The sequence below is a fragment of the Sarcophilus harrisii genome, chromosome 4 (assembly GCF_902635505.1).
Source record: "Sarcophilus harrisii chromosome 4, mSarHar1.11, whole genome shotgun sequence".
NCBI classification, from domain to species: domain Eukaryota; kingdom Metazoa; phylum Chordata; class Mammalia; order Dasyuromorphia; family Dasyuridae; genus Sarcophilus; species Sarcophilus harrisii.
Genome location: NC_045429.1, coordinates 272,680,923 through 272,707,259, shown reverse-complemented (window position 1 = coordinate 272,707,259; position 26,337 = coordinate 272,680,923). Strand labels below are relative to the sequence as shown.

Genomic DNA, 26,337 nt, shown 5'->3' with positions numbered 1-26,337 from the left:
GAGGAGGGAATGGATTCCAGACATAAGGATCTCAAAGTGCAAAAGCACTGAGGAGGGGGAGTGAATGTTATCTATGAAGAATATCAGTAGGACAAGATGACAATACTTGGTGTGAGGAAAGTGAGTTGTAATTTGCATTAATGGAGGGAGTTCTTATACCAGGAGTTTTCAATGCTGACAAATTCATAGATCCTTCAAGAATAAAGTGTTTTACAGCAGAGCTTCTTACATAACTGAATGTGGAAGTCACAAGATTATGATTTATTAGCAGTAAATGTTTGATTTGTATACCTATTTTATATACCTATATACCCAGGGTCACATAAAAAATTTGGCAGAAAAAGCCCTACAATGTAAACCTGTCTTCTTAAGAGCATGGTTATCAAAGTATCAATACCTCTACATTTATAGAAGAGCTCAGAAAAGTCAAGAATTGCCTAGTTCACATAGCAGCTCAGAACTCTAGGACCCAAATATCATACTTCCCAGTAGTAAATACTGCAGATATAAGGGCCATACCCTGACGTATATCACTGGAATCTGATGATTCTGGAGGAGAGAATGAGGCTAATGACTTTGTTCAGCTCTGCATCATTTAAATTCAATTCATTTAGCATTTAAGGTCTTCTTCAGGAATGAAGGATGAACAACTACTATTGCAAGTGTGGACTACTAGGCCCAAATGACAAAATGAACATTAACAGAAAAATCAAGGCAAAACGCATTATTTTCAGTAATATTTTATTTTTTCCAAATTCATGTGAAGATAATTTTCAACATTTTTTTAAGATTTTATGTCCAAATTTTTTCTCCCTTCCTTTCTTACCTTCCCCCTCTCCAAGACAGCAAGTGATCTGATATAGAATATATATGTACAATATTTTTAAGCACATTTCCATCATCATCTTGCATAAGGGAAGAAACTTCTAGTACTTTGGCATTTGAGCCAAAATTTACTTCCTTTGAGAAGTCCTTCTTTTGGCTACTTGAAAACTTAACCAGGATTCTAATTTGGAGTTTGTTGTCAAGTCTCTAGGCTTGTCTACATGTCTACGAAAGTCATCATGTACCCAGCACTGGAAGCATATAAGGAAGACCCACAATACTCTGCACTCTGCACTTGGGGAGCTGCACTTCCCAAGGGTGATGAATGACCAATAATGGAATGAAGCTAGAGCCCAATGCCAGGCATATGGTTTTATAAACAAACTGTCCCATGGGGTCACTGCAACATTATTATATAACTGAATAGAACACCTGCTTAATATGTGAGATATTGAAAAAGCTGAATGGACTGTAAAGTAAATGTGGAAATGTAAATATAAATATAACTCATATTTTGGATCTGTGTTTTTTGCTCATTTGGACCACAGCTATGTCCCCCTTGGGTTTCAAATCTAAGGCTGCTGTAATTTTATCCAACTTGTTGTTGTTGGATCATTTTTCAATTGTATCTGACTCTTTGTAACCTCATTTGTGGTTTTCTTGGCAAAGATACTGAAGTGGTTTGCCATTTCCTTCTCTGGGTCATTTGACACAGTAGTAATTCTTGTTATTGTCATTCGAATTTCTTTTTTTTTTGTTTAGGTCATTAAAAAGTTGTATTTCAAATACCTGAAAAAGTTGTCTATATACTATCAGTTTCAGTTAATACATTGGTTAGGTTGTTTTGGTTTTTTTTTTTTTTTTCCTTTTCTATTATTTATTCTTTTTTATAGGTGAAAGAGTTCGGGTTAGGAAAGGGAAAAGAGACATGGAGTCAGTATTCTGTGTCTCAGGATCACTGAGAGCTAGAGGGTTTAAACAAAAATCTTTTACTAAAATCATTCCAACATCCTGGAGTAGAAACAATTTTCAAGACCATTTAAAAATAGTAAAAAAAAAAAAAAAAAAAAAAAAGAGAGATTGGGGGCCGGGGGGGACAGTCAGCAAGAAGGTCCCCTATGGTTTTAGGGCCCTCCTCTCAAAGTCTCACAGCCACTTTTATATTACTGTTGCTTAAAGGGCCCACATCTGGGTCCCAGATCAATCCACCTAGGGGTAATGTTAACCCCAGCTTTCCCAGATTTGCACTACCACTTCCTTGTTTATTTCTAATCTCTCCTAATGCTAAGAGAGTATCTCAAATTTGTCTTGCATCTTGTATCCTTATTTATACATAGTTTGCTCGTCTTCCCATCAGAATATGAGTATCTTGAGAACCAGAAGTGGCTTTCCCCTCCACTTTTTGAGTCCCCAACATTTAGTTTGGGGCTTGACATATAGATGTTTAATCATTGATTGTTAACCTGTTGACTTTCAGCAGTCCCTGTTAAAGAGTTTTGAAGGGGAAAAGCGGAAAGAGAAGGAAAAAGTGGAGTAACTCATATTTTCCCAGTTCATGACCCACAACAGATGATATAAAAACAAAAATAAAATTGGGTTCCCTTTGTTACCCATAGTCTGAATAGTATAGAGGTAATGAAGTACACTAAATAGTATAGTATAGTAAAGCATAGAATAGCATAGCATAATGTAGTATAGTATAAGAGAACATAAGATATAAATAATCCACAGTATAGAAATCTTAGATTATGAGAATTATTCCTAACCAAATTTCAATACTTTCATTGAAGAATTATTCATATCTGGTACATTAGATTGTTTCTTTCTGACACACATTACTATCTGTATCAGCCAGTTTTAGTATTTTGAGTTTGTTTGGTTTTTTCCTCCCTCTCCATAAAAGTCAGTTTAAGACCCTCTTGATCAGAGAAATGAAGCTTGTGTATAGGTTGTTGCTATGATGGTCTCAGAGGAATAGCAGGTATGTTTCCCATCCATTAGAAAAGTTTCAGAGGGTACCTAGAAACTATATGATACCTAGTTTCATTTTCACAGCTGATGAAAGTTATATTAAAGAGTAAGATCACTGAACACATAAGCAAATGATCTATTGAGGAACTGACCACCTGTCTTTTATAAGGGAATAGCAAGCTTTATTAAGAATTAACCTTTCAGGAAGCCATAGGGACAAGAAAGAATCTTTGGATCACAATTCATTTAGATTTCTAAAAAGGCTTTTATAATCTTCCATACCAAGTCACAACGGGATTGGGGTAGAATGATTTTACCATGGACAATGAACTGGCAGACAAAGAATAAAGATGAATAGGCACTTGTCTAATAGTAGCATCTAGCATTTAGATAGAGCTTTCTTTCAGGTTTACAAATCACTTTATAATGTTATTTCATTTGATTCTCACCACAACTCAGGAAGGTAGGTGTCATTATTATCCCCATTCTATAGATGAAGAAATTGAAGCTGAGAGGTTGTGACTTGCCCACTTATCTAGTGAGAGAATGATTATTTCTCACACATATTAATGATCAATTATTGAATTAGGAATAGGAATTTCCCCCATCCCCTTTTATTTCCTAATTTTGAAATAAGCCCCTAGTATGTTATTCAGCTAGCATTTGAAGGACAATGTTGATAATGAGATTGAATTAACTTTCTCCACAATCTTGTTTAGACCAGACTTAAGAGGGGCTAGTGGTAGAAGAGGAGTGGAATTCTTTGTCTAGATTACTCAAGCTGGGGATATTTGAGTAAAGATAAGTAAGAGTGACATAATCAGTCGATCCTCCCTAATTAGACTAAGTCCACCTCTCATAATATTCATTCTCTCATTATCCAATTAGATTTGATTGTCATCTGTCAGACACAACCATCCTTCCAAGGACACAAGCATCATGATCCATCTTTGATTCAAGAGAGGACCAAATGACCATTCTTTTATTACTCATTATTTCATTAATTACTCATTAATCCCATAATTGCTCATTGATTTCATAATTACTTATTAGTAAATGGATATCTATAAATTATATCTCTCAAATTTTTTATATGTCACACTAGTAAATGTTCAAGGCAGGATTTGAATCCAGGTTTTCTGAACTTCAAGTCCAACACTGTCCACTGCAGGTTCTCCAGCTAAAGGCACTGAAGAGTAGGATTTTATTCTTGGATTCATATTCTAAGTTTTCTATTTAAAATCTGTGTGAGTCAGGTAAATTACTCTCTCTCTCTAGAATTGTTTCCTCACCTGTAAAATGAAAGAGAAGGATTCAAAAATGGCTAAGGTCCCTCCAGCTTGAAAATTCTGGGATCCTCTCCAGTAATGTGGATAAATTGGATGTAAATATCTCAGGGTTGTGTGATTTGGCAGAATTCACTAAGTGAAGCTACAGTATATGCAAACATGAGATCATGCATTTAGGGGAATATTATCCAAAGTATGATTAAAGTCAGTCAATAAACATTAAGCACCTACTATGTATGCCAGTCACTGGGCAAAGCGCTGATGATATAAAGGCAAAAGGTAATCCCTGCCTTCAAGGAGTTTACAATCTAATGGAAAAAGACAATTGGCAAAGGGAAGCAAGAAAGAATGGAGGAAAGAGAGGGAAAAGTACCAGTGGGAACAAAATAAAAAAGTCCAGTGGGAAATGAAGAGATGGCTGACCTAGGATATCTCCTTAAGTGGAGCTTCTGAGCTTCTTAGAGGAGAAGTTTACTCTCCAGGGAAGAGAGTATTGAGATAAGGGTTCCAGGGCTGATATGTTGTAGAAGGAAGAGATTCCTGGGGCTTAACAGAGGACTTTTAGGAGGCCAGACTCCAAAATATCACCTATAATTCAAGAAAAGAATGTGGGAGTCACCGTATAGCCCAACATACTGAGTGCCTGACTTATAATTGAAGAGCATGGCTTCAAATTCAGACTGTTCTTTGCTACCTTGGATGACTTTGGGCAATGCATATAAATCTTTGGAGCCTCACTTTTATCATTTGTTAATGAAAAGGCTGGACTAGGTAACCTCAAAGTTCTCAACTAGTGTGAAAGGTATGATCCTATGATCCCATTGGAGGTTAGAACAGTGGATAGACAGCTGCGCCTGGAGTTAGAAAGACTAATCTTCAGACATTTCCTAACTGGGTGATCCTGGGCAAGTCACTTAATCCTGCTTATCTCAGTTTCCTCATCTGTAAAATGAGCTGGAGAAAGAAATGGCAAACCATCTTAATACCTCTGTCAAGAAAAACCCAAATAGGGTTACGGTCAGACATGTCACTCAACACTTTTTCTCCTCAAGCCTGTAAAACTCAAAATAGGAAATGTTTTCAAAGACAAATAAAAATGAAATCCAAGGATTCTGGCAAATGTATGCCTATATAATCTTATAGCCTCACACCCTGTACTACCCCTTCTGCTTCTTTACCAGAAAACAATTAAAAAAAAACACTATTACATTGGAAAATATGTATGTATTTGCATATGTAAGTTCCTTGTGGATAGGAACTGATTTTCTTTTTTTCCCTTTTTTTAAAGAGTATTTTTAATAGTATTTTATTTTTTCTAAATACAAAGAGAGTCCTCAACATTCACCCCTGAAAAACCCTGTGTTCCAAATTTCTCTCCTCCTCCTACCCACTCCACAAGATAGCAAGGAATTTGATATAGATTAAACATGTACAATACTTCTAAACACTTTTATATTTGTCATGCTGCACAAGAAAAATCAGATCAAAAAGAAAAAAAAAAAACTACAACAAAAAGCTGAAAATACTATATTTTGATCCGCAGTCAGTCTCCACAGTTCTCTAACTGTGATTGGCTCTCTCCATCACAAGTTTATTGGAATTGGCCTGAATCAGCTCATTATTGAAAAGAGCCAAGTCCACAACATAGGCTTGTTATTGCTTTGTACAGTGTTCTCTTGGTTCTGTTCATTTCACTCAGCATCAGTTCATGTAAGTCTTTCCAGGCTTTTCTGAAATCACCCTAATCATCATTTCTTATAGAACAATAATATTCCATTACATTCATATACCACAACTTATTTAGCCATTCCCTATCTAATGGGCATCCACTCAATTTCCTCTTATTTTTTTTTAACCCAGAGTTTAGCACAATTCTTGGAATTTAACAGGTGCTTAATAAATACTCCTTATGATAGATTAGATTGGGTTTGAATATCCCCTAGATGAAATTTGATGTTGTTCTTCACAAAAAAAAAAAGAACACATGATTTGGAGGCAGAGGACATTTCTTTCATTTACATTTTGTTTGATATTGAGTAAGACACCTGACTACTTTGAATCTCATTTTCATTATCTGTAAAACTAGATATTGGAGTCTTTACTTACTTTTACATTGTAAATGTAAGCCCCTTGACTCTAAACCTAGACTTCTTCCCCCATAGATCATGCTTCTTTTCAGTGCTTTAATACTTACATAGGAGCTGTGAGGTAGATAGTATAAATAGTACTATTTCTGCTCTGGAGATGAGGCTAAGAAAACAGATTCAGAGAATCAAAGATTTCCTAAGGTTACCTGCTGGCGAGTACTGATAATGGGGCCTGAACAAAGGCATAGTTGGTTCAATCATGGTTCAACCATGACCATGATTTTCTTGGCAAAGGTACTGGAGTGCTCTGCCATTTCCTTCTGTGGCTCACTTTACAAATAATTGACCCATTTTAAGTTCTAAGTAAATGTCTAAGGACAGATCTGAACTCAGCTGATCCAGCCCCTGGGCCAGAGCTCTATCCACACCAACACCCAGTTGCCCAAATTAAAGCATGCTAGTCCCCAGATCCTGTGTTCTGCTATACCATCAAGGAAGTATAGGAAGGAGATGGGGATTGTCTCTTATAATTATAGTCAGTACAAGAGGATTCCCACAGTCTTGACAAATGTATAACACTCACTGCTAGGTTTGCTTTATTTAAAGATACATGGAGAGAGAAAAGATAATGGTCTCAAGATAGCTGTAAGCAGTGGTAGCTTCCCTGCATGATTCCTCTTACCCCTTGCCCTGAAATACTAGGCAAGCTCCACATATGGTCTCTTTCTGCTCTGATATTCTGTACCTGAATGAATGAATGAATGACATATCAGATGACTTTTGCAAATCCCAACTCCTCTGGGTCACTTCTCTAGTTGTAAAAAGGAGCAAACACGGGATTTGAGTCTCATCTTAGGCATTTACTGTGTGACTTTAAACAGGTCACATTATCTCGATTTCTTCATTGCTAAAATTAGAATAATATTACTTATATACTACCTGCCTTATAGGATTATTATAAGAATTTTATAAAGCATTACACGATCCCTATTTTTCAGAAGATATAAATTCGAATTGTTGCTATTTTTATCTCTTCTTTGTATAAGCTAAATTATTAGTTGTCTGTTGCATTTAATATAAGGGATGTCTCCCCAAACTGCCCTGTTTCCCCCATGCTCTATTGTACTCAACCAAACTTTTCCTTCAAGATATGGGTTAAATTCCAAAAAACTCATAATAGAAAATGCTATTCACGTCCAGAAAAGGAACTGATAGAGTCTAAATACAGATCAGAGCATAGTATTTTCACTTTATTTTTTCATAGCTTTTTTTTATCTTTTGTTCTGTTTTTTTTTATTTTATAACATGACTATGGAAATATTTTATATGGTTACACATATATAATCTATATCAAATTGCATACATCTTAGGAAAGAGGGATAAGAGGAGGAAGAAAAAAATGGAATTCAAAATCTTATTTAAAATGAATGTTAAAATTGTCTTTATATGTAATAGGAAAAATACTATTTTTAAAAAAGGATATAAATCAATACAACCAGCATACCCTCTTCCCACTAAGCCCTGCCCCAGCACTTATACTCACAGTGTCCCAAGACATGTCCTTCCTCACCAGAGTCTTGAAGTCTTGCAGATATAGGGAATGAGTTTCTCTGATTCTGTTTCATTTTCCTGAAACATCTATCTCTAATTGTTTTCTTTTGCTCAGTTCCCTTAGTTTATTATTAGTGAATTTAAGGTTCTGAGCAAAGGACATCCTTACAAGAAAGTGGAAGAAAGTGTTTAATTATATTCAATAGAGAATCTTCTTCGAGCTCTAGGTGAGGAAGGAGTGGGGATCATCCTTCATTGAAGCTCATCAGGTAGATTCTGGATGACCACTTTTCCAGAATACTCCAAAGGCTATTCATGTTTTAAATACAAGTTACACAAGATGACATCTGAGGGACCTCCCAGCTCTGAGGTTCTATATGATTTTTTTTCTCTGGAATTTGCCATCATGTCTCAGTTGTCTTTTTCCTTGGCTCTCAATGCCTCTTTTCCTCTTTGATGAGCTCTTCCTGGACCTTCCACTTTGAAGAAGTGTTCAAACCCATCCATCATTCTCAGATTTCATCACTATGATCCAGACATTGTTGTCTTTCTCCCTTCCCCTGCCATCTCTCATCCCCATCTTTCATCTTCCTTTTATTGAGGTCTTCCCCTATTCAAATTTAAACGCTTTACAAGCAGGAACTACTTTTTTATTTTGCCTGCATTTGTGCCCCTAATACTCAATGCAGAGCATATATAGTAAACAATTCTCTTTTTTCTTCTTCTTGTTCTTTTTCTCCTCATTCTTCTCCTTCTTCAATTTGAGACTCTAGGAAACAATGGAACACAAAAGGTTTGACATAAGGAACCAACTTAGAGAGCCATAATCACTTCTTCAGAAATAAGTCTCTTGACCTTTGAGGATAGATAACGGGAGGGATATCCCAAACACACTGAGAATCAAGATAAATATTGCACTCTTAAAAGTGATAAAAATTATCAATGAATAACATGTTCCATCTCATTACTAATTTATCTAAAGGTAGAAATATTTAATCAGGTACTAGACTAGCTCTTCTAGTTATGGCCTACCAGGAAACCACCTTTGCCCACAGAGGATTCTCCCTCCTCTGAGCTCCCACAGTGGGTGAAGCATAATGAATAAAATGAGTTCAGTTCCTATCTCAGATGCTAACTAGCTACATGATCCTGGAAAGTCACTTAGTCTTATCTCAGTCTCCATTTTCTCAAATGTAAATGGGTAAATAATTAGCTGTTTTGTGAAGGTCAATTGAGATATGTATAAAGTACTTTGCAAACCTTAAGGCTTGAAGCTTTTTTGTTCATTATTAATATTATGTTCCTCTCACTTCTCCTTGCTTCTTTACAGAAATGGAACTCTACAAATGTGGAATGCTACATATAACATTAGACTTTTCAATATGTGGGTTAGTTTTGCCAGGCCTTTTTTCTCCTTCCCAATCCCTCTTTGAAATTCTTTATTATAAAGGATGGTTCTCTGGGAGGGGAAATAGCTAAGAAACCAAAAGTTGTGTAAACATTTTTTTTGGCAAGGTAATTGGGGTTAAGTGACTTCCTCAAGGTCACACAGCTAATGTTAAGTGTCTGAAGCTGTCAAATCATTTTTTTAAAAAGAAAGATGCTGGGGATGACATTTGTCAATGTAGTGTTTAATTTTTTGAGTCACATTTTATTTAGGAAAGACATGGACAAACTTGTATGATTTCAGAGAAAAAGAACCAAGGGAGCACCTAGGCAACCCTGCCCTGCTCTTACTGACCTGAGTTCAAATCCAGCCTCAGACACTTACTGCTGCAGCAAATCACTTAACCCCAGGTACCTCAAAAAAAAAAAAAAAAGAGAGAGAGATGAGGAGAGGGTCAATATGGTGAAGGGTCTCAAGAATTTATCACAGTGATCATGAGTCAGGGATACTTGGCCTAGAGAAGAAATGATTGAGATGGGGGAGAAGGAGCTTTATCTTTAAATATTTAAAGAATCAAAGAATTTGATAGGTAGCTACCCATAACTGGAATGGGCTACCCAAGGAGAAAGTAGGCTCGGTCAGAGAGTGAATGACTACTTGTTAGATGTGGTACAGAAGGGATTTGTGTTTGAATACACATTGTACTAGATACAGAACAAAAGGTCTTCCAATCCTGAGATACTGTGATTCTCTCTGTCCCCTGAATACTCTTTATATATACTCATCATTAATCATAACATTCTCTATACCACATCTCCCTAGCATCCTTACCCTTCTCTCAGTCTCCAAATCCTGGTCATTCTTTAAGGCACACATTGTCTTACCTCCTCCAAGTCACTTTCCCTGATGATTTTCTTTCCCTTCTTTCAGATTCTTTATAATCTGCTATCTATATCACTTAATATTTAAATTTTACATTGTGGCAATTTTTTTCATATATGTGTAATTTTATTTCTTCAACTAGTTTGCAAGTTGATACATAGTAATATCATTTTGGTCTTCAAGTACAATGGACAACAAGCAACCAAATAGGCTTCTTATGGGGAGGAATTATCTTTTTTATTAATTGTATCTCCAGGACTAGGCACAGCGCCTGATACATTTATTGAATTGGATTAGATTCTGCAACCAGAAAGCCCCATAAAATGCTCATCCACTTTTCCAGGCTCTCTTCTAGGATTGGGATTAGGAGAGTAGTAATTCAAGAGAAAGATCCTATTGCTAGGTGAGAATGAGAGCCTTGGAATAGGGAAGGAGTCAATCACTACACGACCAAAAGCTGAACTTGGATGTAGGGGCTCTGAGCAACACTAGGGAGCAGCAGAGTATCAGAAATTGCTATCTTTGGCACTTTGGGTTTCCAGGAACACACCTAAGCTCTAAGAGATCATCAGCATTCTGTTGCTGATTCCAGCTCCATCTGGATGAGACCAGAGGCTCCTCATCTCACCACCAGCTTGAGCAAAGCTGCTGCAAGTCCAAGGTCACTTTTGTCATCCCTGGAGCCCCTACTGATAAACATCATTCAGAACCTGGAAAAACTTTCCAAGATGCTTCCCCTTGTGTTTCTGTTGAAGGTGATGGTGGAAATGATAGCTGAAGTTAATTCAGGTACAGAGTTCTGTTATCATCTCTGCCCACTGAGTTGAAAACCTGCCTCAGCTGCTTCCTTACTTGGACAAAATTCTTGACTACTTTCCTTTTAGTTTCTGTAGAACGGAAATAATTTCTTCCCTGGTTGTCTTGTTCAGTTATTTACTGTAAGAATTAAATGTGGTTAGGGCAGGGCTTTTTATTGAGATTTATTTACTTTTATCCATTCAGATAGAAAATTTTATCCGAGAACTTTCACCAACATAGAGTTAATAGTTAAAGAGAGCTGCCTTGGCACAGAAAGGTTAAGTGATATGACTATGGTCACACATCCATTATTTGTGTCTGAGGCAAAACTTGAACCCTAAAGCTAGCCCTCTCTCTTCTATAGGAGGCTGGGTTCCCTCACTCTAAAGCTAGCCCTCTCTCTACTATAGGAGGCTGGTCTTCCTAATTCTAAGTTTAACCCTTTTCTACCATGAGATGCTGACTCTCTCAAGAAAAATATGAAATTCTTTAACTTATCTTTTGCTAGTAATATGCTCACAAATTTAGATTGGAAAGGATCCAAGAAATCATCCCTCTTAATGTAGAGAGGAGGAATGGAAGTTCGCAAAGGTGACTAACCCAAGATTGTGTAGGTAATCAATGGCAGCACTGTTTTTTGAACCCAAGATCTCTAACTCCAAAGCCAATTTTTAAAAAATCACATTAAAACACTACATAAATGTAAGTTATTATTAGGGGATAGGGACGTGAACTGAAACTTGAAAAGGGGAAAGAAATCATTAATTTCCTGGGATCATATGATATGCTAGGCAAATTAGAAATCCAATTATTATCTTGCACTCACTGCTTGTTACATTTGAATGGGCTTGAGAAAAGGGGACAAAAAAGACTTGTTTTGTTTTGCTTTTTCACCTGCAACAGATTCTGAAACTCAATGTCACAGCTGGAAGAGCCTGGATGGCAAATCTTATCTAGCGGTTGGAGTAAAAAGTCACTGAGAACCTTAGATTTAGTTATTCCAATCCTGTTGGCCTCTTCTGGTCATTTGCCTCAATCCAACCACCTGTAGTGCCATCATGGACCACATAGGGGTGGTATGGGATCACAGTGACCTGTCAGACTGCTGGGAACTCAACTTCCACCACATTGTGGAGCAGTTATGGGAATAAGACCGGGACTTTGATGTTGGACTTCTAGCAGGAGTACATACACACACATACACACACACACACACTCTTTAGGCTCAGAGACAATGGAGGAAGGCATACAATCATGGCAGCAAGTACATATACAGGAAGAAAAAGGAAGTCATGAGCTTATTTCCTCACCTTGAACCCTTCCAGGTGCATTTTCCCCCAGGCTAGATTCGGAGGTAGACAAGACAGAGGTTCTACTTATTGCTCCTCTCTGCACAGCCTTGAATCAAGTAATTCTCCCTACCTCTCAATACCAAATTGGGATCAATCCAAAGGAAGATTCCTGAAAACTTTGCCTAGGATGCTCTGAATCCTTGTGTTAAAAACTCACAGAGTAGGAATTAAGGGGGAAAATAAGAAGTCGATTAAAATTGGCCCTCCATGAGGAATGCCCTTAGCAGTGCAATGTTGAGGGCACAACTTTCTAAAGTTAGTAGGGAACCAACCCAATAAAACCAAGAGTAATTGTTCTTAACCTAGAGTCTGAGATTAATTGAACTCCAATAGTTGCATTTATAAATTTATGTATTTTATTTTACACAATTAAAAAATTAATCTGAGAAGTTCACAGGATTCATAGACTGCCAATAGCATCTATGGAACCAAAAAAAGCTAAAAAACAAACAAACAAACAAAACCTGAGCCTTGTTGCAGGAGCTGAGTCAAGATAGTCTCAAGGCACTGGGGCCTCAGGGAAGTACTTTCCCTTCCCTACCCTATCCATTTGTTATCTGTGTACCCAAGGGCCTCCAAGCTGTGGCCCAGCAGAACCTGACCTCTACTTTAGTCAGAGCAAGGAGGTGACCCATAGCAAGTGAAGGCAGAAAGGGCTTCTCTGGATTTCTAAGATTTAACTCCAAACTCCAACCACCTTCCATTGACTCTGGGACATTCAAAATACAAAGACGGGAATCATTGGATCATAAATTGGGTCTTAGAAAGAGACCTTAGCTGAAAGAAACTTCCATTTTACAAATGAAGAAACAGAGAGCAAGTGATGGCAGAGGCCATGCTCATGAGGAGAGAGAATTCACCTATGAAATGCCTTCCCTGATAGCCTGCCTCATGTTCATACAAGAGAGCATTTGGAAGACATAAAAGACTTGATCCCTTAAGGTTGTTCCTCCTCATTCTCTCTTCCCTTCTTTTCATCTCAGTGTCTTTGAGACCAGCCCCCACAATAAGCAATTTCTATCTCTGCCCAACTGTTCATTCTGGGATGGGATAAGGGCCAGAAGCTCAGTTTGCTTTTGGTAAGATTTGCAAATTACACCATGAGAAAGAGCAGGGTCCAACTTGAGGGACTCCCGAGGAGATTGAAGGGCCCACAATGATGGGGTGGAGGGGAAGAGTATAATAGGGAAGACAGGAGAGAAAACTGGAAAGAGGGGGGGAGGGAGGGAAGGAGTGCCAGAGCACAGAGAGTTAAGACAGAAGTCTAGGTTCCCTGTCAGGGAGATGGATGTGATGTGGATGAGGCCAGCAGGCAAGGAGAAAAGGAGGAGGACAAGTGGAGGGGGGCGGAATGTGGGGTATATAGGGGGAATATAGTGGGTAGAAACAAGAACGGTGGAGGAAGGCTCCAGAATGAGGTGGAGGCACTAAAAAGGGAAGGAGAAAGAAGATGGAAAGATTATGGGGTGCTATAATCCAGGTCACCAGTGGGGAGCTCCTGGCTCACAGTGATGGAGAGAGGTGTTCAAGTGTGTAAGAAGTGTGATTGTGAATGTGCTTGTAACTGGGGGGGGGGGTGAGGGGCAACAACCAGGATGGATGTGTCAAGGGGGTTAACTATTACAAATTCTTCTTAGAGGGTGGCTGTGATGAGAAATTATTAACCAAAGAAATACTTAAGATAGAGTGGTATTTTGAAGGGTGTTGGTGGGGTTTTTTTTTTTTTGAGGGGTTATATTTCAGTTTGAGGACTCTTATTTTCCCTAATTTTCTTTAAAGTGGTAAGGGGTAACAGGATGATTCCAAGGAACTAGGATATGGAACTTAATAGGCAAAAACTAAGGTATTTCTACTGAGTTTCATCTAATGTCCTCAAAACTCTCTCCCTCCATCTCTCCCTTCCTCCTCTTTTTGTCTCTCTCTTCCCCCTCCCTGTCTCCAATCTGTGTCTCCTGTTCTGTCTCTCTCCCTCAGGTCTCCTGGGAATGTCTCTCACTTCCATTCTCCTTTCCTCCTTGATTTATACTGTAGAGCGGAACGACCTTCCCTGACCTCATTTTCATGACAGGCGAGCACACCCGCCCGGGTACATACATTCCAGCAGAGACACACACGCTGACACACACATACATACACACACACTTTCTCACTCATAGTCACACATTCTCACACAGCCGTTCCCACACAAATGCTGGGAAACAAACTCAGACAAGCACATTTTTCACAAACTCACAAAGATATAAACACGGCAGACAATTCTAGACAAACATTGCTCTCAAAAACAGATATACAAACTCTCCTGAAGCATTCACCCAGACGTATATTTCAGGAGAGATCAAATCTCACCTGGAATACACAAAAGCAAGCGAGTGCTTGCACAGGCACACACACACATACACACACGAGGCCTGTGGACTAGTAAGGACTGGGTCTGAATTCTCATTGGTTTTGCCACACCACTGCACATAATGCTGAGCTCTCCGCTACTTAATAACTGATGATTTGCCTATTTCTTTGAATATCATTTGAATTGTATTCATTTCGTGTCAAAACATGCAAGAAATGCCTCTCCTCCTTCTTTTCCCTACATCCAAATGTCCCTGGGGTCCCGGCCTGTGTCAGGTTGAATTGACTAAGACAGGAAACTCCTACCCCCCAGCTCCATTCTCTCGGGCATTTGGTTGGGTTCTAAAAGCCCAGGCACCTACGAGTTTCATCACTTTCACCCCACCGCAGCCGGGTAAAATGAGTTGAGACTTCATCACGGCCCACTTTACGCGTGTACAGTTGCCGAAACCGGAGCAGAGAAGGAGAAACCCAAGGTCCCAAAGGCTGGGAAGATAGGATATGGAACTAGAAGACTAGAAACTCTGAAACGAGTGCCTTTGCCAGGCACGAGCTGGCCAGAGATGAAGTAATGGGGTTAGGGGACTAAGAAGAATCTGGTTGAGGAACTGGGAGAAACTTGTCACTTCTCCCTCCTCTCTAGCCGTTGGGGGAGGGTGAAGCAGCACCCCCTCCCCACCACTCCCGTTTGGCCGCTCTCTCCCCTCAACCCCTTCCCCTGGCTGGGGTTCGGCCCCTGCCGGCCGCCGGTGCTCTACAGGGTCGTCTGTCTGCGCCGGTTAGTTAAGAAAAATAAACAGAGTTCCAAATGAAGGCGATTCTTTTCAACCTGAGCCCCGCAGCCTGCCAGAGAAATGCAAACAGTGGGGGCTGGGGTGGGGGTGGGGAGTAGGGACGAGTCCGTAGCCCATCCCCGGCCCCTTTCCCTGGGGTTGGGGGGAGGGAGGCGGCTACGGCTCCCCGGGAAGGCCCACAGTAACCTGAGCCGGCCGAACTGGCTTTCCGAGCCGCTGCCCTCTGTGTGCCCCTTCCCCCCTGACCTCGCCGGCTGCGCCCTGTGGCTCCTCCCTGACTCCACCCAACGACCCCCGCTTCCCCGCAGGGATTCGGACCCACGAGGCCCCCACTCGGGGCACTCGAGAGGCCACGCGTACAATGTCTCTAAAACCTGACCTTGGCGGCTTCGTTCTCATACTGTCTTTATACTACCTTCTTCTGTGTCAGTCTCTGTCTCCCCAATTCCTGCGTCTTAATTCTCATTTATGTCTTTGCCTATGTGTTTTCCTCTCCCGCTTTTGTTTTTTAACTTAAATCTTCCTTTACTACCCTGTATATTTCATCCCTGCGGGAATACACGAACATATATACACCAAGGTAGCAGCTTAGAATTACACACTCACGGGCAAGCATACACACATATGAGCAAGTGCTTGACTTAAAATCATTCGCACACTTCCCCTGGACTGGTGGACCTGGCTACGCAAGGCATTTTACACACATACACACAAACACACACAGCCTTTCATCATCATCCTTCCCCTAATTCCCACCTCACCCACTTTGAGTTAGTCTTTGTTTACCGACCTACCTCAGGACCAAGAGAGAAACTTGCCCAAACCCCCTATTTCTCTCACCAAGAATAAATTTTCACCCAAGAAATAAATATTTCACCCAAGAAAAAATATTCCCAAATGGGACGAAGCTCGGGTGAGGGAAGAGGAATATGTGGGATCTTGCTTCTCCGGGTTGAGACTTTCACAACTGCGCTCCTCGAATCCTATCCTCCCCGCAATTAGATTTTTTTTTTGGGGGGGTAGACGGGTGCTTCTACTTGTTTCCTGACTCTATCCTCCTCCCAGCAACTATCTAGTAGATTTGGGGGGTGGGGGTGGAGTGCTTCTACTTGCTTCCTGACCGGTTTTCCTCGGGGATGGAAAGAGAAGGGAGAGGAATTAAACATATGAATCAGAATAGGAATGCAGATATGAGGAAAATTTAAGATTTAGTGTAGTCTGTGGCGGTTGGTCCTGTCACTCGAACCAGATCAAAAGGTTCTAAGCCTCCAAGCCACCAATAGTCCACTCATCTCCTCCTAGTTCTTAGACCCGGAAATGCACCTGTGACCCAGGCCCACTGGCCCCCACTAGGTGAGTGGAAGATCACAAGGTGGAGGCGGGGGAAGGGGAATGGAAAGAGAGGAGCCCCACTACTCTCACCATAGGAGAACGTAAGTGAATCTGTGCAGTTTTAAATCCTCACATCCAAAGATAATTTCTAGCAGTTCTTCCCTTCTCTGAAACCGAGACCAGGGTTACCTCCAAATTATGTCCGGTTTGACCAGTTTGTGGAATTGCACAAGTACGACCAGGGAAAGTGCCGCGCACACGAAAGTGTGATTTATATGCAGACAGGATAGATGGGGATAATGGTGCTGGGAGGGAATAATTCAGACTAGACTAGGTTTGCAATTGAATGAACCCAATAAAACCTTTTAAATTTAGCCTAGAGTCGTTTGCTAATCGAGTCTGCTCCAGACCCTGGCTATTTAGTTCATTCTGTCTGTGGGATTCAGGGTCTGGGCATCCTCCATTGTCGTAAAAGAGGTCCTTAGGTCTCCTAACCTCGGCCTCCCCTTGCCCAGGGTGAGTCACGTGGCTAGTATCAGTCTGGATTTTTCAGTCTTTCTGGATTTTCTGTGCGGGTCTGGAGGGCGCTGAGGTGCTACTGGGAAATTAGTAGAGACTTGCCCTGCTTTTTAAAGAATTCCTTACTAATTCCTTATAGTGCGAAGTGGAGTAAGTCATTATGAGGGAGGTAGAGAAAAGAAGTAGAGAGGGGGAAAAGCAAGAGAGAGAAAGGAGTAGGGAGGAGGAGGGAGGGAGGGAGAGAGAGAGAGAGAGAGAGAAAGAGAGAGAGAGAGAGAGAGAGAGAGAGAATAATAGGCAAGTAGCAACCACGTTATAGGGCCTTAGAACGATCTTTCAAAGAGTTCTCCAGTCATTGATTTCTCTTCCTCCGATTCATTTTTTTTCCGGTTTTGCATGCCTCTCTTCTACTTCCCCTTCCCTATCCTCTATCTTCTCCTCGTCAATTTTTGCCTTTTTCTTTTCCTTCTCATTTCTTCCTCTTCTTATCTTTTCTACCTTCTTCTCTTCTCCATCCCTCTTTTCCTCCAGCCTTTTAATTTAGCGTCTATCTCCCTATGTCTCTTCATTTACGTTAACATTTGGGGGGATTTAATTAGTAGGGGGCAGGATGCCAAGTCCCCCACATAAGGGAGTGGGATGAGGGATGACGAAGACGACGACGGTGAGGCCATATAATTATAATATTTACACATTTCCATAAACACCGAGATATCTCTCTATGAGTGCATCCACCTGCTCAAGCACTAATGAGCACTCACCCATTCTCAAAGCCTTGGACTTTCCCCAGCAGCCTCTCAACCTGAAAAAAGCATCTCTTCCCTTCGGAGAGATCCAGTTTGTACTCCTGGTTCGGCTCGATCCGCACTTCATCTCGAATCCTCTGTCCCATTTAATCTAATCTCCTGGGGGATTCTTCTCAGCCTGCGGTCTTGTGGTGCTGGGGAAATCCTCCGTAGGGATCCAGTTTTAAGTGGATTTTTTTTTCACTATAGTTTTGTTGCTGCTGTTTTAAAGTTTGGTTTTAGAAGGAAAAATAGAGGGGCGGAAGGGCAACCTTCTTAAAGTTCGGCTCCTACCTACGAGTCTATAGGAGAAGAAAAATGGACAGTTATCCAGAGAATATGGACCAGATTGGACCAAGCAAGCAGCCACACTATCCGAATTGTATGTTTGTTTGTTTTTAGTTTTGTTTTGGGTTTTTTTTTGGGGGGGGGTTAAATTTCATTTTTGGCTGACGCTGAATTAGAATCACGTTTATGGCTTGAGTTCTATAATTGCTCCACAGTCCACCCACTTTAGCAATATAGACTTGGCCCTTCTCCCTTTTAGCTTGGATAGATCTTGAGTTCACGTTTCTTTTTTGCTCTTGGGGGAACCTCGGAGACCTCAGGCCACTTCATTCTGCTCTTGCTCCCTGCGCCCGACCCTCAACACACACACACACACACATACATACATACATATATATCCCGGCCTCCTCCCTCCCTCCCTCCCTCCTCCCTCCTTTTTCCCTCTCCTCTCCCCCTTCCCCCCCCCCCCCCCCCAGGAGCTCTGTGAGGGAATCAAACGAGGATCCGAGAGCGGGGATGATTCTGACAAGTTAAATTGCAAAGCAGGCAGAGGATGGGGGTGGGGGGAGGGGGAGAAAGGGATCCTGTCTCTTTAACTGGCGCTCCAGACAAAGCCGTCTCCCCTCGGAGCCGAGCGGAGCCGAGCGCAGCCCGGCGCAGACCTGTCAGCGCGTCTCCAGCACTTGGGAGAGAGTTTGCAAAGTCATAATTATATCTCTTAACCTGTCTTGCTCTCTGCAGAAGAAAGTCCCATTATATTGAAATGAGATTATTAGCCATCAAATACTTTCTTTCTCCGGAGTTTTTTTTTTCCCCCTCTTAAAAAAAAATTCAAATACCTTAACGACCTAGCACTTGCATTTTCATCGCTTTCCTTCAGAGTCCCAGGCCCAAAGACCGATGAGTTTGGGGGGGGGGGGGTGAGAGTGTCAGAGACTAGCACAGGTCAAATTCCCTTTCTTTAGGGTCAAGGTTTCTAGGCCAGGAAAGGTGAGAGAGCCGGAGGGGAAAAGAAGCAAAAAATGGGGTATCACATCTGAGAATTTTAGAGGAGGTGGCGATGGTGACCCTCCTCTCCCAAACTCCTCCATGAAAATTGTTTTTACAGAAATTAAACGTTAGTTTCTGCAAGATTGGGAAGCAATAAGACGTGGAACAGGGAAAGAAGAGGTGGGAATAAAAAGAGAAGAGGCCATTTTGGGGACCAAGGGAATGGGGCTGGGCATTGGGATCTGGACACCGGAGGGTGGAGCTGTGGAAGGCGAAGTTGGCTCACACGCTAAAGGTTGGCTCCCTCATCTAATCCAAGCTCTCTGGCAGATGGAATTTCAGTTTGCAATAAATGGGGTTTTGCTCCAAGTTCAAGGTCTGTCTGGTTTATACTCAAGATTGTGAGCCCCTCGAGGGTAAGGTACAGGGCTCTTCCAGGTTCTGTTCCACCCCCACCCCCCACCTCTACCCCCACTTCCATCCCCTCTCCCAACACTTCTCCCCGCCCACTTCCAACTCTTTTAGGAGAAAAAGAATTTGGCCTTAGAGGGTTCTCCAGCCATCTTCCAGAAAAGTCCCAAACCTTCTTTGAGGTAGGAGGAGTTTTCCTCTATGTTTTCACTACTAAGGGACTAAAGGGAATTTAATTTGGGTTTTTGTTTTGTTTTGTGTTATTTTTTTGTTGTTGTTTAAAAAAAAAAGGTCTGGTTTGAAATTTTGACCACTTTCTCCTTCTCAACTCTTACATATGCTTGGCTTCTCATAAAACCAGAGAAGTTTAGAATTCAAACCTTAAATGTTATCTGATCCAACTCTCTTCTTTTACAGAGAAAGAAGCTGAGGCTAGGGGAAAGTCACTTTCCCAGTGTCACACTTTGAGTTCTGACAGAGCCAAGACTAATACCAATGCATGTGTCCTCCCAGTTTCATGTTCTTTTTATACACTCTGTGTCTCACTAACTATTCTAAGGCCAAAAAAGCATTTTTTTGCTATTGTGATCTAGGTTCCTTCCCCCTCTCCCACATCCCATTCCCCAATTTAAGGGAAAAGAGTTTTTTTCTTTGTCCTAAATTACTCAAATGAGAATCATTTTCTTCTTAGGCAGCAGAGACACATTACTAAAGTTAGAATGAGTCTGTCACAATTAGGGTGATTTATTAGAAAGCAATTTCGATATGAAAGGCAGCAGAGGAGGAAGTGGATAGAAAGTTGGCCTCAGAATCAAGGAGGTGCTGTATTCAAGTACTGCTTCTGTAGCATTACACTAAAAATGTAATTTAATTTCTCAATACACTCAAGCAATTCTCAAAGTCTGTATTGCCCATCCAAACTGGAGGAGCATCTTCACTCTTTTAGGGAATAGTTCCCTATACCTAAGAAACCACAGCAGAATCCCAAAATGTACAATATAAAATAGTAATGCAAATAGATGGCTCAGTAGATAGAATGCTCAGGAAGATCTTTTGGTTGTCTTTAAAGGCTATTTGGGCTTCAAATACTTCCTAGCTGTGTTATCTTGAGCAAGTCACTTCACCTTATTTACTTCAGTTTCCTCATCTGTAAAATGAGCTGGAGAAAGTAATGCCAAGTATTTTTGCCAAGAAAACCATAAATGGGGTCACAAAAAGGCAGCCACAATTGAATAACAAAATATAGCTCCCCAGACACAAGCTCTAGAATAGAATGGAGGGGCATGAAGGATAACAAGATGATCTGATGGCTTTAGTGGGCACTAATGTCAATTTTTATCAGCTTCAAACAAAGCTGTAAGCATAGGAATTCAATAAAGAGAAAGAAAGTAGATTTAGAGCTGAGTTTAGATCATCTTAATCTTTCTATATTGTGGGTGATCTGGTTAAAAAAAAAAGAAACCTCTGGATCCCTTCACAGAATAATTTTTTTTTCATTCATATTGGAGAAAATGCTAAGTTAGAGTTAGACATCTGTAAAAATAGAAATGTAATTTAAAAAATTTAAATTCAAAGATATAATTTTAAATTCACAGCCCTCCACCTGAAATCTACATATTCCTTGGGAAAATCAATGGATTTAAGATTAAGAATTCCTAATCTGATTCCGAAGTATCATTTTTGAGATGAAACCTGAGACTCAGAAATGTTAAATGATTTGGCCAGTGTTAGCAATCTAGACGATAACAAGCCCGGGATCAAAACCCAAGTTTTCTGGTTGCAAATCCATTTCTCTTTCCCCTGTACCAAGAGTCTAAATTTAAAGAGGCGATAGTTATTTCTGGACTGTCTCCTTAAGTGCTATGGATGCCTTTCTATGAGGGACAACTTTATAAGGCACAAGAGAGATGTAAGCCACTTTAAAATTAAATATATATTTATTTTTAATATACATTTTATTATTAATATAAATGGATTAGGGAGTTATCATTCTCCTTGAGGGAATGGGGTACCTCCCTAAGGAAAGTGGGAATGGCTTCTGGGAGGCCTGTTCTTGGGAGGAGCCATGATAAAACCTTGGGGCCAAATACCTAAAGGGACCAGTTGCCGGGGTTGCAGAGGGTGACTGGTAGGCTGGAGACCAGTCGGGGAGGTTGGGTGTAAAGATGAAGGAGAAGTAGGACGTGTTTGAGACCAGGCCATTGATGGTGTTGACTCTCTCTTGGATAGTAAATATGGAAGCTTTGGGGCAGTCTGCCTGGGAAGTGTTGGGGGCCGAGGGTGAAGCACTAATTTCGTTCTTAAGCTGCATCCACAGAGACAGGGCCCAAGCACAGGGGGGAGAAATGTGCAGAGCCTGTTTTCCCCCCACCATTCGTTCTGCCACAGGAAGTTATCTCTCAATTTTTCCTTCTGCCTCCGGTCCCTGAAGGTTTGCTCCTTTCTGGGAATGGAGGGAGAAAAGGAAATTAAATAAGAAGAAGAGAGACAGATAGAGAAAGGTAAGTTTAAAAGAAAAAGACAGACCTCAACAAACACAAAGGCATTGAGCTACTATGAGATATTCCTTTGGATAGAGAATTCAAGCAGAGTGAGGAAATTGATACATTGGGATTTTGTTGAAGAATTACTGGCCATACATACCCCGAATTTTTCAGACTCTGGATGGTTTTCTTGTTTGGACTGGAGTTGTGGTCAGAGCTCTGACTAAAATCTTCATTCATTTTTTTCTGAGAAAGGGAAAGAAAGATAGAGGGAAAGGGAGAGAGAGGGAGAGAGAGAAAGAGGAGAAAGAGAGAGAGAGAGAGAGAACGAGAACAAGTTAGAGGGGCTGGAATTAAGGAATGAAAGATAACAGAAAAGCAAAAAAAGAGACTAGAAAACATAGGAGAGAGTAAAGAAGGAGAAGGGAAAGGAATTGGAGGTATAGGAGTTAGAAACTCACATAAACTTCAAATATGATTCCACACAACTTCTACCTAGCTGGGATAGTGGGAAGGATAAAAGGGAAAGGTGATGAAAGGAGGAGGAAGGACAGGAAAAAGACATGGAAAGAGGAGTTAGGAGGGAGAGATCTTCTTTCACCTTCTCAGGTCCTTCCTTAGTCCATTCTGTCCCTAACAACCATTGTGATGTCACTGCATCAGCCCAGCCATGAAGTGGAAAATGGAAATGGGGAAGAACTCAGAGGGAGTTCAAACACAGCTGCAAATATGAGGATATTGATATTTTCCATAATAATCATAGATTTCTCTGGGTCTTTTGCCCTTAAGTTTGACTTATTTATTGGAGGTTCATTCTTAAGCCCCACCCCTCAAGGAAATACCACTAGATTTCCCCATCTCAAATGATGCTTTTTCCTGAAAGAGAAAAGGGGCAGGTAAAAACAGGAGTTAGAAGTATGGGCACTTAGAAGTCTCTTCCTTCCAACAAAAATTATATATGCATATGATACATATATTTTCTTTGTATTATGCAGGTTTATAAAGTGTTTTTTCTCTCCTCACAACCCAGTGAGGTAGGTAGTATATTATTTATTCACCCCCATTTCACCACAGTGAATAGAGTGCTCATCTTCCTAAGTTCAAATCTTGCCCCAGATACTTACTAGCTCTGTGACATTGGGCAAGTCATTTAACCCTGTAGGTTTCAGTATATTCCCTGGTGAAAAATGAGCTAGAAAAGGAAATGGCAAACCATTCCAGTAACTTTGCCAAGAAAATCCCATATAGGGTCATGAAGGGTCAGGCATGCCTAAATAACAACAGATTTACAAATAAGGAAAAATCTGAGGTTCAGAAAGTAAAGTGCTTTGTTCAGTGTAATACAAATGGAACCTGAAAATTGAATCCAGGTTATTTGACAAAAAGAGCAATACTCCTTTAAAGATTTTTAATTGTTTCCTCAATTACATGTAAAAATGTTTTTAACATTCATTTTTATTTTGAATTCCAAATTGTCTTTCTTCCTCCCTCCTCTCCTTACCTTTTATTGAGAAGGCAAAAAATGTGATACATGTGCAGTCATACAAAACATTGTTTATGCTGTAAAAGAAAACACATACCAAACAATAACAACAACATACACACATAGGAGGTAGGATGGCATTTCTCATCAAAAGTCATTCCGAATTGTCCAGATTATATTTATCAAAATAGTTAAATCATTCACAGCTGATCAGATATTATTATTACAATGTATATTCTTCTCCTGGTTCTAGTCATTTCACTTTTCATCAGTACATGTAAGTCAGTCCAAATTTTTTTGAGAGCAGGCTGATCATTATTTCTAATAACCCAATAGTATTCCATCACCATTATGATATACCACAATTTGTTCAGCCCCATTCCCTAATTGATGGGCATCCCTTCGATTTCTAATTTTTTGTCATGACAAAAAGTTGCTAAAAATGTTTTTGTACATGTAGGTCCTTTTTCTTTTCCTTCCTTCCTCCCTTCCCTCCTTTTCCTCTTCATCTTCTTCTCTTCCTCCTTTTTCTCTTCCTTCTTCTTCTCTTTCTCCTTTTGCTCCTCCTCCTGCGCCTTTTGAAAAATTTCTTTGGGGTACAAACTTAACAGTGGTATTATTGAGTTAAAGGGTATGCATGGTTTTATATAGCCTTTTGGGAATAGTTCCAAATTGCCCTCCAGAAAGGTTAGATCAATTCACAACTTTATCAACAGTGCATTAATGTCCCAATTTTCCCACATTCCTTCTCATATTTGTCTTTTTTTCCTTTTCTGTGTTATTAGCCAATCTGATAGGTGTCAACTCGTTAGGTGTGGTACCTCAGAGTTGGTTTAATTTGTATTTCTCTAATCAATAGTGATTTGTCAAATTTTAAAAATATGACTATAGAGAGCTTTGATTTCTTCATCTGAAAATTGCCAGTTTGTATACTTTGCCCATTTATCATTTAGAAATTGACTTTTTTTTTAAATAAATTAGATTTAGTTCTCTCTATATTTGAGAAATGAAACCTTTATCAGAGAAACTTATGATAACTAATTATACATTTCTCTCCATCCTTTTCCCCATTTATTCTTCTTTGTCTGTCACTGTTTCTATATCTGTCTACCTGATTCTCTCTTTTTCCCCCTCTTTCCACTCTACATTTTGTCCCTCTTCAAAACTGTTTTGCTTCTGAGAACCACCTCTCATAATCTGCCTGCCTTTCTATCAGAACCCTCTCTTCTCTTATCCTCTTCTCTTACTTCCCTGTAAGGTAAAATAGATTTCTATACCCTACAAAATGTGCATATGATTCCTTTTTGAGCCAATGATAATAAGGTTCAAACATTATTCAACTCCCATTTTCTCTTGTACTGTAAAAGCCCTTTTATCCTTCTTTAATGTGAAATAATTTACCCCATTCCATTCCCCCTTCTCCCAGTCCATCTCTCTTTTTTACCCCTTAATTTTTTAAAAAATCATTTCATCACTTGACTCTTTACAACAATGAGATGATTCAGGCAATTCCAATAGATTTGTAGTGGAGAGAGCCATCTGCATCCAGAAAGCGGAATGTGGGGACTGAATGTAGATCACAACATTGTATTTTTATCTTTTTTGTTGTTGTTGTTTGCTTGCTTGTCTTTTTTCTCCAATTTTTTTTCCTTTTTGATCTGTATTTTCTTGTGCAGCATGATAATTGTGGAAATATGTTTAGGAGAATTGCACAGTTAATATATTTTGGATCACTTGCTGTCTAGGGGAGGGGGTAGGGAGAAGGGAGGGAGAAAAAATTTGAACACAAGGTTTTGCAAGGGTGAATGTTGAAAATTATCTCTGCATGTTTTTTTTTTCAATAAAAAGCTATTATTGAAATGTTTTTTAAAATAAATGTCATCCCATCATATCAACTCATAGCTGTGTTTTCTGTGTATGTATACAGCTTCTAACTGCTCTAATAATAGGGAAGTTTTTAGATGGTGCAAGTTTTTTTTCCCATGTAAGAATATAAATAGCTTGACCTTATTCAGTTCCTTATGATTTTTCTTTCTTCTTTACTTTTTTATACTTCTCTTGAGTTTTGTATTTGAAAGTCAAATTTTCTATTCAGCTTTGGCTTTATCTCAGGAATGCTTGAAAATCCTTTATTTCATTAAATATCCATTTTTTCCCTGATGAATTAAACTCACTTTTCCTGTGTAGGTGATTCTTGATTGTGTACCTAGATCCTTTGCCCTTTGAAATATCATATTCTTAGTCCTCTAGTTCTTTAAATGAAGGACTCTCTTGCATTAACTATGCCCAGTTTCTGGTGATAATCTCAGGGTAAGGAGGAAGAGGAACAGTTCCAGCACACTAAAGGATGTGACTTACAGAGGACAGAAGGGAGAATAGAAGAATGCTTATTGGTGCTCACAGACCAGACCAGAAGCTGCTAAATCTTGTGTTATCCTGATTATTGCTCCAAGATATTTGAATTGTTTCCTCCTGGTTTCTTGCAGTATTTTATTTTTCATCTTGGCTATGCAGTATTTTATTTTTCATCTTGGCTATAATATAATATTCCTGGAAATTTTCATTTTGGCATCTCTTTAAAGAGGTGATAGGTGAATTCTATTTTTTATTTTACTCTCTAATTCTAAGACAAGCCAGTTTTCCTTGATAATTTCTTGAAAGATGAGATCTAGGTTCTTTTTTATTCCTTTCATATAGTTCAATAATTCTTAAATTATTTCTCCTTGATCTAGTCAGTTGTTTTTCCAATAAACTATTTCATATT

At 39.8% G+C, this 26,337-nt stretch overlaps 1 protein-coding gene across 1 annotated transcript; it reads right to left on the bottom strand.

Annotated features, from left to right (window-relative positions):
• Positions 1–21,591: 21,591 nt before the first annotated feature.
• On the bottom strand, positions 21,592–24,220 carry LOC100915099 (the record flags this gene model as incomplete). The annotated part of the gene is made up of 5 exons (XM_031968623.1): positions 21,592–22,050; positions 22,251–22,336; positions 22,692–22,789; positions 22,933–22,966; positions 24,101–24,220. Coding segments are annotated over 5 exons (765 nt in total), but the record flags the coding sequence as incomplete, so codon positions are not given.
• Positions 24,221–26,337: the final 2,117 nt, after the last annotated feature.